A 12500-nucleotide genomic window follows, 5' to 3' on the forward strand; every position below is an offset into this window, starting at 1 on the left:
TTGTCTCGCACCTAAACACACACATACACACACACACACACACACACACACACACACACACACACACACACACACACACAACGACAGACAGACAGACAGACACACACACACACACACACACACACATAAGGACAGACACATACACACACACACACACACACACACAACGACAGACAGACACACACACACACACACACACACATAAGGACAGACATACAAGTACACACACAGATACACAGAGAGAAAGAAAGAGAGAGAGAGAGAGAGAGCGCTTTGAAATCTGTACCCATCAATCAACAGGTCATTTTGCCTCCAACTGTCTCCAATCAGAACTTTAATAAGTACATACATCAGACCCATTTAATTCCCTATTCAACTCTACTGTGCTAGCGACAAATAGCCAGCGCTCCGCCCCATGGCACGGAGGAACCTGCAGAAATGCACTGAATGCATCCTAATTGTACATCTACGCCCATTCATCTTCAAAAGGGCTTTTATCCTACAGGCACTTACACAACACCGAAATAAAGTACAGCCTTGGCGCTGAGGGCCCCAAGGTCTGGCAGTTAACAGACCGCACTTTCAGACTTTAACACTTTAGAAAAGTTATACAAGGATTACACAAGACTGTGCAGACAAACCATGCTGTTAACCTGCAGCACTGGGTTGAGAAAGTGTAGGTGTTCAACTATTGTATCGTATATTTGATGCAAAAACCCTTTAAATCTGCCTGAGCACTTTTCTTTTAAATGACATTTTGTATGAGGCTCCTATAGGGTTTAAATCAATATTTGAGACCAGGAGCAGAGTGGTATTTAGTGTGTTTTGAAGCAAAATTATCTAATTATCGTATACTAAGTGTAGAGAGCATTCACACACCATCGTTATCACATTTTTGACAGAAGTGGCTTTTAGAGGCTTTTGCATCTGAATTCTTGATGTTCTAAATTATTTGGCCAATGCTTTTATCCAAAGTGACTCGCAGCGAGCGAGACCGTTCAAGCTGCAGAGCAATTGGATGGCAACAACAGTGCAACCACCTTTTACGCACAATACAAGAACCAGAGGCTGGCCATCAAACCCCTGAGCTTAGCAATGTTAGCACCTTGCTTTATCAGTTGAATTACAGCAGGGGGAAATCCAGGCTTCACAAAGATAACAATAAAAGTTCTGCAAACATGGCATGCTGAATGCAGTATTTGCCTAGTCTGGCTATCACCAGACTAAGCTCATTCTTTTAAGATTGGACATTAGTCTGGAAAGTCTGCGCTGTATTTCTACTGCACAAGAGGCATGATCAACGGGCATAGCTCAAATGACTCTGTGCACATTTGGATAGTCCTTCAACCAATCAGACCAATGATCCGGGTGCGCCCCTGGTGGATAATCTAGTTTGTGATTGGTTCCAGCAAATACGGACAGGAAGCAGGATGTGCAGGTTTCCAGCCCGAGCTGCAGGGCGAAATCTAAAGCTGTGCGTTGGAGAGAAGTGGAGGAGACAGACTCACGTTGTAATGGGCCAGTGTGTTGAGCCTCTTCCAACGGCCTTCCTTCTGGGAGGTAAGGTCCAGGTCAGAAAGGATCTGCCCTGTGGAACCTGGGCGCCACTCTGTGGTAGGGGTGGGAATTGCAGGGGGTTTTTTGTTCAGAAAAATGCAGTTGAAAGAACACATTAACTTTTGGTTGTCTACTCCAGAGTTAGATAGGAGGATTCTTTTAAACACTTCTGACTCTGAAATGGCTCAAGTTGTACCTATGAAATACAAAGTGCATATCTCACTGTGTGTGTATGTGTGTGTGTGTGTGTGTGTGTGTGTGTGTGTGTGTGTGTGTGTGTGTGTGACTGTGAAAAAGTGTGTGATAAATGGAAATGGCACAGGCTCCCATAACTCTGGCGGAACACCCCCAAAGAAAATGTAATTCCACCCATTCCTGCCTAACCTCACATGACTGAGAAAAAGAGTCTCTCGCGTGTGTGAGTCTGTGTGTGTATTATGTGTGTGTACAGTATGTGGAAAGAAAATATGCATGTGTGTGTGTACATGTATGTGTGTGGTTGTGAGAGTGACAGTGTGTGTGTGAGGGACAGAATGTGTGTGTGTGTATGTGTGTGTGTGTGTGTGTGTGTGTGCGTGTGTGTGTGTGCGTGTCATTCAGAGGCGTAGTCATATCAGTGATTCTGCAGTCATCCAGCAGAACCGCAAGACTACGGGACTGAATTAAAGAACCCTCGGTTCCCTGCTCAAGGGTCCAGTTCCTTCTCAGAATCACAATGAGCCTGGTGCTCTGCTCTCTCTCTTTCTCTCTCTCTCTCTCTCTCTCTCTCTCTATCTCTCTACCTCTCTCTCTTCCTCTCTCTCTCTCTCTCTCTCTCTCTCTCTCTCTCTCTCGGTTTGGACATTGCGAGTTTCATTAAATTCCCTACTTGTTTCCCTAAATTCTGTTCTCTGTGTCAATGCAGAGTTAGAGATGGGCGGCAGAAGACAAGAAGCAGAGAAGACAAGTGGGCATTAACCGGACCAGGAGTCAGAACAACGCAGCTCCAAAGTTCACGTCAGAAAAGTTAAGTCGGCACAATTTAAATGGGTTCATTAGCCAACACTTCCTGGCCGTGGCTGTGAAGGTGTGCTAATTAGTGAACCCAGATGGCAAAGCCCAAGAAAGTTCTGGGGGCGATTTAATTGTTCTGAAAAACCTGAGGCACAAGCCTACTGTATTCGGGGGTGCTCTGGACGAAAAAAAAACAAACATCTGCTGAATGATTTAGTGCAGTTTATACTGACTAAGTGTGCAGATTTGCATTGAAATTGATGCAGCTTAAAACACTACATATCATAATGATGACATACTGTAGATAAACACCTCCTGGGTCCATCGCATAGTGTAGGTGGTGTGTTCAAAATAGATTATATATACATTTTTGTTAAACGAATGTCAATGTTTATGTTTTAAAAATATACGCATGTCGATCTGTGTTGTATAATGCATGGATCAAATATCGTGATACAGAATAAATGGTTGGATATTTACAGTATAGAAACTACATTAACATAAAATATGTTTGGTAAATATGTTCATACTGTATAAATGTACAAATATGTATGTAACGGCGTCCAGTAGAGGGTTATTTTTGTGTGGTTGAGGTGATTTGGATACTGTCTGTTTGTTATTTGACACAGTGCCTTTCGTTTTGGGTGTGTGTTGTGTCCTGCTTGTGTGATTGGATCTCATCCTGTGCTGCGCTCTGGTTGAGTGAATGAACTTGCGTCATGACGTCACAGAGGTGTGAGGGAGGTGTGTGGATGAACGTATGTTTTTAAAATGTTTGAGACTCAGGTGAGAAGCGGCCGCTTTGTCTGGGAAATGCGGGAGTCGGGAGAGCACGCCACGAAAATCGCCATTAACGTTGAGTTGGTGAGATATGTGAAGTTGAATTAATTTGTTGTAGTCTAGAGCGCAAATCAGTTCATGTTTAGTGCTGCTGTAATTGTAGCGGCAGGCAACGCATTCTCCCGACCGTCGCACTTCCCGCCTGGGTAAATGTAAATGTTTGATATTTATTCTTTATATGCATGTCTATTTTAACTATGTTTGTATGCCCTATCGTGAGGTTGCATTGCCCCCAGCTTGCCTTGTTTCACGGTTGCAGTGCTGTGTGTATTAATTGTTTGCAGTAAGATTTATACCCGTGTGAGAGGCTGGTGTGATTTTGATATTGCCTTATAGCGTGACCCTTGCAGTAAGATTTATACCCGTGTGAGAGACTGGTGTGATTTTGATATTGCCTTATAGCGTGATCCTTGCAGTGTTACTTTTACACGTTTGTTTGCAGGGTTGGGGGTACTTGAACCTTTGTGTCTGTGGTAGTACAAGCCATTATCTTATCTATGAATTAACAAAATAAATACGTTTTGCTACAACTTTTGGTCTGCCTCTTGGAGCCACTGATATTCCAGTTCCAGGTATAGGCCTATTTGCCTCTTAGTTTACCTGTGTTACAACTGGCGCTGCTAAGCAGGGCCTGGACTGGTTTTCAGTGGCCTCAATTAAGACCATTGTGCTAAAATGTCTCTTTCAGGGGAGGGTACATCATCTGCTGAGTCAAATTTTACACCAATGCTAATGTCACCTTTTTTTTCAGGCAATATGTGGGGGCAAAGATTTAAGGGGAGGGACTCAGAAATAAGCCTGACTGAATGGGTTGAAAATTTAAACGCAATGTTTCGAATGTATAAAATCCCAGACAGTGTACAAGTTGATTTTATTTTAAATCAATTAGAGGGGGATGCCAAACGGCAAATATTGGTCACTGCTGTAGAGAACAGAAACACTGCTAAGAAAGTCTTTGATAGGCTTCAAGATCTTTATGGGGATAAAATGTCTGCCTCAGTCCTCCGCTCTCTATGTTTCAGCTGCCGACAGCAACCATCTGAGACAGTGTCTGACTTCTCTCTCAGACTACAGGAGCTCTTTAAAAAGCTGCAGCAAAAAGATTCAGTCAGTATGCGTAACTGCGATTCCCTAATGCGTGATCAGTTTGTGGATGGAATGCAAGATAAACTGTTGAAACGAGAATTGCGTACTCTCATTCGGTCTACTCCAGATCTGTCTTTTGCAGCTACTTATCGAGAGGCCTCCATACGCCTGGAAGTGAATGGAGAGGTTGGCCTAGCTGCATGTGATGCTGTGGGACAGGTAACAAGACTTCCTTCCACCCAGGTTGACCTCCAACAGTTGAAGAAAGAACTAAGAGAGGAAATGGCTGCTGAGATCAAGGACCAGATGGTGACACTTTCAAAAGGTATTGCGAGTGAGCTTAGAGAGGAGTTTAGCTTAACCTCTAGAAGCATGACTGGACAGAACTATGAGTCATACGACTACCATAGGGGGCGGCGATCTAGTCTACCAACCCCCTCTTATACAAATAGGCAGTCTTTTAGGCCCCATGCACCCCGCTTACATCAATATACTTCTGACGGGAAACCCATTTGTAGCCAATGCCATCAGCCAGGTCACATCCAGAGGCATTGTCAGCAGCGGGAGCGCTCAAATTCTGTGGGCTCGCGCCCTTTAAACTAGTAAACCCCACTGACGCGGGGTTGTCAGTGGGGGAAACCGGGGTGAGAGGAAGAGCTCTTAACAACTTGGTAGGACAAAGCCCCATTGTTATGGCACGGTTGGCCGAACAGGAAGTGCCATGTGTGATCGATACTGGCTCTCAAGTTAGTCTTTTAAAAGAAAGTACATTTAAAGAACTGTTTGGAGACTGTGGTGCTCAGTTACAAGACCCCTCTGCATGGCTCTCGCTTACAGCTGCTAATGGGAGGTCAATCCCGTATGTTGGGTGCCTAGAAACAACTGTTGGTATCGGCGGTCTGACACTCCCCAGCTGTGGCATTATTGTAGTGCGAGATCAATGTCTAACCCGTAGCCCATGCTTGTTAGGAATGAATATTCTCCGTCACTGTTGGTCCATTTTGTTTAAAGATAAGATCCCATCAAGAGAGCATGCTAACCTGGATCTGGTGCTCGAAGCGACCCCATCTGGCCGTCAGGCGTGGACGTCCGCAATGCGACTTTGTAGTGAAGAAGCCAAATTCAATGATGGTCATGGTGAAGTGAGTTTTGTGAGAGTACTGACCAACACTGAAGTACCACCGGGAAAAGAGATGGTTCTTCCAGGACGTGTGCGTGGTGGACCAGGAGGTCGGCCATACTTTGGGTTGGTTGAGGCACCACCAGAGACCGAGGCCTATTGGGTAGCTCGGGCTGTTGTGTCTGCTAAAGGAAACACTGTCCCAGTAAGACTGAAAAACCTGTGTAACCGCCCCCTTTTTCTCAAAAAGTACCAGAAATTAGCTCAAATGTCCTTGATTAAACCAACAGATGTTGTCTCGGGTGCAGTGCAACTATCGATGGAGACGGCTGGCGTGATGGAAGTCCACCTTGAACCAGAAGTTTCCCTCCCTAGTTCTGACCCAAGCAACATCCCAGTAGAGCTGGAGAATTCCGGACTGTCCCCCAAAGAGACCCAAGAGGTGAGATGTTTACTGGCTCAATACAGACATGTTTTTGCCTTGAGTGATGATGACTACGGGTACACCCATACTGTTTTTCACGAGATTCCCACAGGTGATTCGGCTCCAGTTCGACAGCGTCATCGTCAAATTGCCCCTAGCCTCTATCAAGAGGTGCGTGTTCTCCTACAAGACCTGTTGGAAGCTGGCATTATACACAAGAGCACAAGTCCATGGGCTTCGCCAATTGTGTTGGTGAAAAAGAAGGACGGGTCCACACGTTTTTGTGTGGATTACCGTAAATTAAACACCCTTACACGTAAAGACGCCTTCCCCCTCCCACGTGTTGAGGAGTCTTTGACCATGCTTTCCCAGGCGAAGTTCTTCTCTACTCTGGATCTGGCCAGTGGATACTGGCAGGTCCCTGTTCACCCAGAGGACAGAGAAAAAACAGCTTTTATAACACCCATGGGCTTGTATGAATGGGATCGCATGCCATTCGGGTTATGTAACGGGCCAGCTACATTTCAAAGATTAATGGAGGCTTGTTTAGGGGATTTAAACTTTCAAAGTTTATTAATTTATTTGGATGATATTATTATTTTTTCACCTGACTTCTCATCCCATCTACAGCGACTTGAGCTGGTGTTCCAGCGCTTGGCAGACCAAGGTCTTAAATTGAAGCCCAGTAAGTGCTTTCTCTTCCAAAAAGAGGTAAAATACCTGGGTCATGTGGTGTCTGAGCAAGGCATTGCACCTTTACATGAGCGGGTAGAAGCTATACAGGAATGGCCACAACCAACTACAGTTCGGGAACTTAGAGCATTTCTAGGGCTGACTGGCTACTACCGCCGCTTTATAAAAGATTTTTCTAAAGTTGCCATGCCTCTTAACAAGCTCCTTTGTGGCCAATCCAGGAACCAAACTCGTCAGAAGACACAGCCACTAAAGGACTGGGGCGCTGAGGCAGAAGACGCCTTTCAACAGCTAAGGCAGGCACTAGTCCAAGCGCCTGTGTTGGCATATGCCGATTTCACACTTCCTTTTGTGCTTTACACTGATGCCAGTCACAGGGGTTTGGGAGCTATTTTAGCCCAAGTCCAGCAGGGGAAGGAGCGAGTTATAGCCTACGCGAGCCGTAGTTTACATCCATCAGAAAAGAATGACTCAAACTATAGCTCCTTTAAATTGGAATTTTTGGCCCTTAAGTGGGCCATTACACAGAAATTCCATGAGTATCTGCTAGGTGCAAAATTTCTTGTTTTTACTGACAACAATCCCCTTGCTCATTTACAAACTGCAAATTTAGGGAGTGTAGAACAGAGATGGGCTGCTCAACTAGCAAATTATAACTTTGAGATTAAATTCCGAGCAGGGAAAACAAATGCTAATGCAGATGCTCTGTCTCGAGTGCCCCTACAGACCAACGACCCTGGAGAGGAGGACGTTGACCCGATGGAAACGGTATGCTCTGAGGTGGTGCATGCTTGCTGTGACACAATAGGCCTGGGATCCCCAGCTGTCAAACCTCTTGATGCCGCCCAACAGTGCCCTGAGATGACCTCTGTGGACTGGAAACAGGCCCAAGGGAATGATCCGGTAATCCGTGCAGTCATAGAGGCCCTAGGACGACGACACTTTCCACCTGCAGCGAGAGCAGCACTCCCTGTAGAGGCGAAACGTCTGTGGAAACATCGCTCCAGACTCTTCTTAAAGAATGACATCTTGTACCGTAGCTTGAGAGACCCTAAAAGTTTGGCAGAGTGGCACCAACTGGTGTTGCCAGCTACATGGAGAAAACAAGCCTGGAAGCTATGCCATGAGCACGCAGGCCACTTTGGGGGAGAGAAGACACTCCATCTGATGCGAAGTCGCTTCTTCTGGGTGGGACAGGGTCGTGATGTGTTGGATTGGAGTACATCTTGTTCTCGCTGCTTCTTGCGAAAAGCTCCCACAACTCGAACGAAAGCCCCATTGGTCCCAATCATTACGTCATTTCCTCTGGAAATACTACAAATGGACTTTCTTAAACTACCTCCATCCTCAGAGGGACTCCAGTATGTGTTGGTGATAATAGATGCCTTTACTAAGTATGCGTGGGCTGTCCCAACGCGGGATCAGACAGCAGCAACAACAGCAAAGGCATTATGGGAAAATGTTATCCGTTTCTTTGGATGCCCAAAACAACTACATGCTGACCAAGGTCCAAATTTTGAATCGCATGTGATGCAGCAGTTGTGCGCCCTATATAAGATCAAGAAAACTCATACTACCCCATATCACCCTCAGGGGAATGGGGGTTGTGAGCGAATGAACCGCACTCTTCTGCAATTGTTAGGCACACTGGAGAATGATAAAAAGTCACACTGGCCATCATACCTCCCAGAGTTGATTTTCTTATATAACAATGCCGTGCATAGTTCCACCAACCACACACCCTCCTATCTTCTTTTGGGATGGCACCCACGCCTGCCAGTCGATGTGGCCTTAGGGACATCTCCTCCAGATGTGTCAGATCCTCTACCTGAGTGGGTACATGCGCACCACCGCAGGCTGTCTTATGCCCATAGCGCGGCAAGGGAGCAGACAGGAAAGGTCAAGATACATCAAAAGACACATTATGATAATTGTCCCCTTAACTTGCCTTTACTTCCCGGGGAGAGGGTTCTCTTAAAGAAACGGGGTGCTAGGCCTTATGGAAAATTGACAGATTATTGGGAAAATGAACCATATGTGATTGTGAAACAACCTAATGTTGATCTACCTGTTTATGTGGTAAAGCCAGAAACCGGGGAGGGGAGAGAAATGGTATTACACAGAAATTTAATGAAACCATGTCCTGTTTCTGTTGTGCCATCTAACATTCCACCTATTGTTTCTCCACAAGGTAATGTGGGGCCTTCTGCCTCCCTGTGGAATGGTCTGTCTTTTGCAGGTCCCTTACTGATTGGCCAACCCAGCACTACTGCTCTGCGGGACGATGACCGCTCCAGCGGGGGCAGCATACAGTCCATCCCAGGGGACGACGAACTATCCATCTGTCTGGTTCCAGTTTCCTCCACAGATGGTCAATCCAACACTGCTCCATTGCCAGACAATGACTGTTCTGGTATGACGATTCGGCAACACACCCCAGCGTGCGATGATCAGCCAACCTCGACTGTCTATGATCAGTCTGGTCCACAGCCTGCTGTAAGAACATTTGCGCCCCAACAAGAACCTGAACAGGACGATGGTCAGCCTCTCAGCCAGCAACCGTCAGGTGCTGGAACTACCCCAACCCCATCACAATGTGTGAGACGATCCATTCGCTCTAACTTGGGGGCGCCACCCACTCGTCTCATTGAAGAAGCGTAACGGACAAGCTGCCATGAGGACATGGCTATTGCAAAGTGGGGAGGGATGTAACGGCGTCCAGTAGAGGGTTATTTTTGTGTGGTTGAGGTGATTTGGATACTGTCTGTTTGTTATTTGACACAGTGCCTTTCGTTTTGGGTGTGTGTTGTGTCCTGCTTGTGTGATTGGATCTCATCCTGTGCTGCGCTCTGGTTGAGTGAATGAACTTGCGTCATGACGTCACAGAGGTGTGAGGGAGGTGTGTGGATGAACGTATGTTTTTAAAATGTTTGAGACTCAGGTGAGAAGCGGCCGCTTTGTCTGGGAAATGCGGGAGTCGGGAGAGCACGCCACGAAAATCGCCATTAACGTTGAGTTGGTGAGATATGTGAAGTTGAATTAATTTGTTGTAGTCTAGAGCGCAAATCAGTTCATGTTTAGTGCTGCTGTAATTGTAGCGGCAGGCAACGCATTCTCCCGACCGTCGCACTTCCCGCCTGGGTAAATGTAAATGTTTGATATTTATTCTTTATATGCATGTCTATTTTAACTATGTTTGTATGCCCTATCGTGAGGTTGCATTGCCCCCAGCTTGCCTTGTTTCACGGTTGCAGTGCTGTGTGTATTAATTGTTTGCAGTAAGATTTATACCCGTGTGAGAGGCTGGTGTGATTTTGATATTGCCTTATAGCGTGACCCTTGCAGTAAGATTTATACCCGTGTGAGAGACTGGTGTGATTTTGATATTGCCTTATAGCGTGATCCTTGCAGTGTTACTTTTACACGTTTGTTTGCAGGGTTGGGGGTACTTGAACCTTTGTGTCTGTGGTAGTACAAGCCATTATCTTATCTATGAATTAACAAAATAAATACGTTTTGCTACAACTTTTGGTCTGCCTCTTGGAGCCACTGATATTCCAGTTCCAGGTATAGGCCTATTTGCCTCTTAGTTTACCTGTGTTACATGTACATATTTTGGTATTGCATATGAAGGTATAGATATGTAGATGTTCCGATGATGATACGTGATAAGTGAATCTTGGTAAGGAGATCTTCTCTTCTCTTACCTAGGGCGACACTCTCCACCTTGGGCCTCTGAGAGTAGGGCAGGTTGCGATACACCTGTTCGATGATCTTCTCCTTCACCTGCGAGATCGTGTCGCAATTCAGGACCTTCACTGGGGTCACGTCCGGACCCTCCCCGTGCACCAGAACCTGCAGGGTCTGACCCAAGAGACAATATGGACAGCAGTTACAAATCAGGTTACACATCAGGTTACACATTCACCACAGTGATCTCTATGATCTCTGAACTTTGACCTTTGACCTCAATCTGCATGGAAAAATCTTTGCGTAGTGCATGCTGCTGTACATAAATGACTCGCTCATATTTTAGTAATCTTACTGTGATATACTATTGAACATTATCCTTCATTTGACCTACACTAGCAGATATTTCTCCATCACACACACAAACAGAAGATAAGCGAGAAACACACACACACACACACACACACACACACACACACACACACACACACACACACATACACACACACGTACACTGATGAGTTTTACAATGACAACACATAATATTTACAAGCACTGATTGAAAGCCGTTCCAATTGTTCAAGCTTCAAATGTCCAAAGACAAAAGCGTTTACAGTTTACCAACCAGCTTTGTTGTGAATTCCTACTTTAGTGAGAGATCCACCACCCCCCCACACACACACACACACACACACACAATCCCCGGCACCTCCCGGAAGCCCACAGACAGCCCCATAGATCAGGAGGACCGTAAACCCCATACCCTTATCTGGGAGACACAAAACCAGACTGTGCCTACTGGCGTCCAAAGCCACATAAATCCCACCTCTCTTCCAGTTTAACCTCGCTGCCGCCACGACGGCGATATTGATATTCTCCTACTTCGCCAGAAAAAATAAAATAAATAAAATAAAATAAATAAAGGGGTAAGGTGCGGAATGGACTGATACTGAGCTTCAGTGCCTGGAATAGCAGCCATCCCTAGGGCATTGTTATTGTTGTTATTATTATTTAGTGTGCCTGTGCTATCTTTCATTCCGTAGACACGTTATCGGCGCGTCTGCTTCTTGCTAAGACTGTCCTGTTTAGAGGAGCTCTGGCCGTTCTGGCTCTCCAGTCGCTGCATTAAGGGTCTGATTAGAGGAAACCAGACTCACTGGCAGCCATTGCGGGTCTGTGCCCTCGGCGCCCTGACCTCACTGTGCTCTGAGCTATTACCGCACAGAATTGAGGGAGATAGTGCTGAAAGGGCAGGTATAATGGGATCAGCGAGTGTGTGTGTGTGTGTGTGTGTGTGTGTGTGTGTGTGTGTGTGTGTGTGTGTGTGTGCGTGCGTGCGTGTGTGTGTGTGTGTGTGATTATGTGTGTGTGAGTAAGAAAGTGTGGGTGTTGCACACCATGTGGATCTGTGCGTTAGTGTGTGTATGTGTGAATGTGAGTGTGGATCTGTGCATTGGTTTGTGTACTGTAGGTATGTGAGTGTGTGTATGTGTGTACATATACTGTATGTGTATTTGAGAATGTGTGTATGTGAGTGTGTGAGTAAGACAGTGTGGGTTTATGTACACCATGTGGATCTGTGTGTTAGTGTGTGTATGTGTGTATGTATGCAAGTGTGGAACTGTGCATTAGTGTGTGTATGCATGTAAGTAACAGAAAAGGAGAAAATGAGGATGAGTTTGTGTGTGTGTGTGTGTGTGTGTGTGTGTGTAGCTAACATACTATCTTCCAGCTCAACACAACTGTAGCAATGCTTGATGGGACACTGCACTGCATATCTCAGCAACACACAGACAACATACAGATACACAGACACACACACACACACACACTCACCAGGACGCAGTACTCCACGTCGTCCCCCAGCAGGCCCGTGTCGTTGAGTGTGTACTTGGCCTTCTTCATCTTGGCGTCCACCGGCCCCTTCTCCACCTGGTGCTTGATGGCCTTAAACAGCTTGTACAGGGGCTCTCCAACCGTGTCCTGCGCACATCACATTCACCTGCGTCAGCTACTGTACAGTACATCAAATCACAATGACAGCAACACACGTTTAGGTTCCGCACATGTGTCCTGATTCAGTTGATGTACCTCTCA

General features: G+C 46.0%; 1 protein-coding gene and 1 long non-coding RNA gene across 3 annotated transcripts in view; one reads left to right on the plus strand and one right to left on the minus strand.

Moving 5' to 3' along the window:
• plxnb2a.1 (plexin b2a, tandem duplicate 1) overlaps nucleotides 1-12500 on the minus strand; it is a 179244-nt gene that overhangs the window by 10704 nt on the left and 156040 nt on the right. For both annotated transcript variants that reach the window (XM_062518614.1, XM_062518613.1), the window contains exons 28-31: nucleotides 12240-12386; nucleotides 10421-10577; nucleotides 1509-1609; nucleotides 1-11 (exon numbers count right to left, since the gene is read on the minus strand). The exon at nucleotides 1-11 is cut by the window's left edge and continues 74 nt beyond it. In XM_062518614.1, the coding sequence (XP_062374598.1) occupies nucleotides 1-11; nucleotides 1509-1609; nucleotides 10421-10577; nucleotides 12240-12386 (416 nt within the window). The remainder of the gene's footprint in view (nucleotides 12-1508; nucleotides 1610-10420; nucleotides 10578-12239; nucleotides 12387-12500) is intronic.
• Nucleotides 3110-10238, plus strand: LOC134062562 (uncharacterized). The gene is made up of 2 exons (XR_009935469.1): nucleotides 3110-3414; nucleotides 9613-10238. It is a non-coding gene; the product is annotated as an uncharacterized LOC134062562 (long non-coding RNA).

This window comes from Sardina pilchardus, chromosome 17 (assembly GCF_963854185.1).
Source record: "Sardina pilchardus chromosome 17, fSarPil1.1, whole genome shotgun sequence".
NCBI classification, from domain to species: domain Eukaryota; kingdom Metazoa; phylum Chordata; class Actinopteri; order Clupeiformes; family Clupeidae; genus Sardina; species Sardina pilchardus.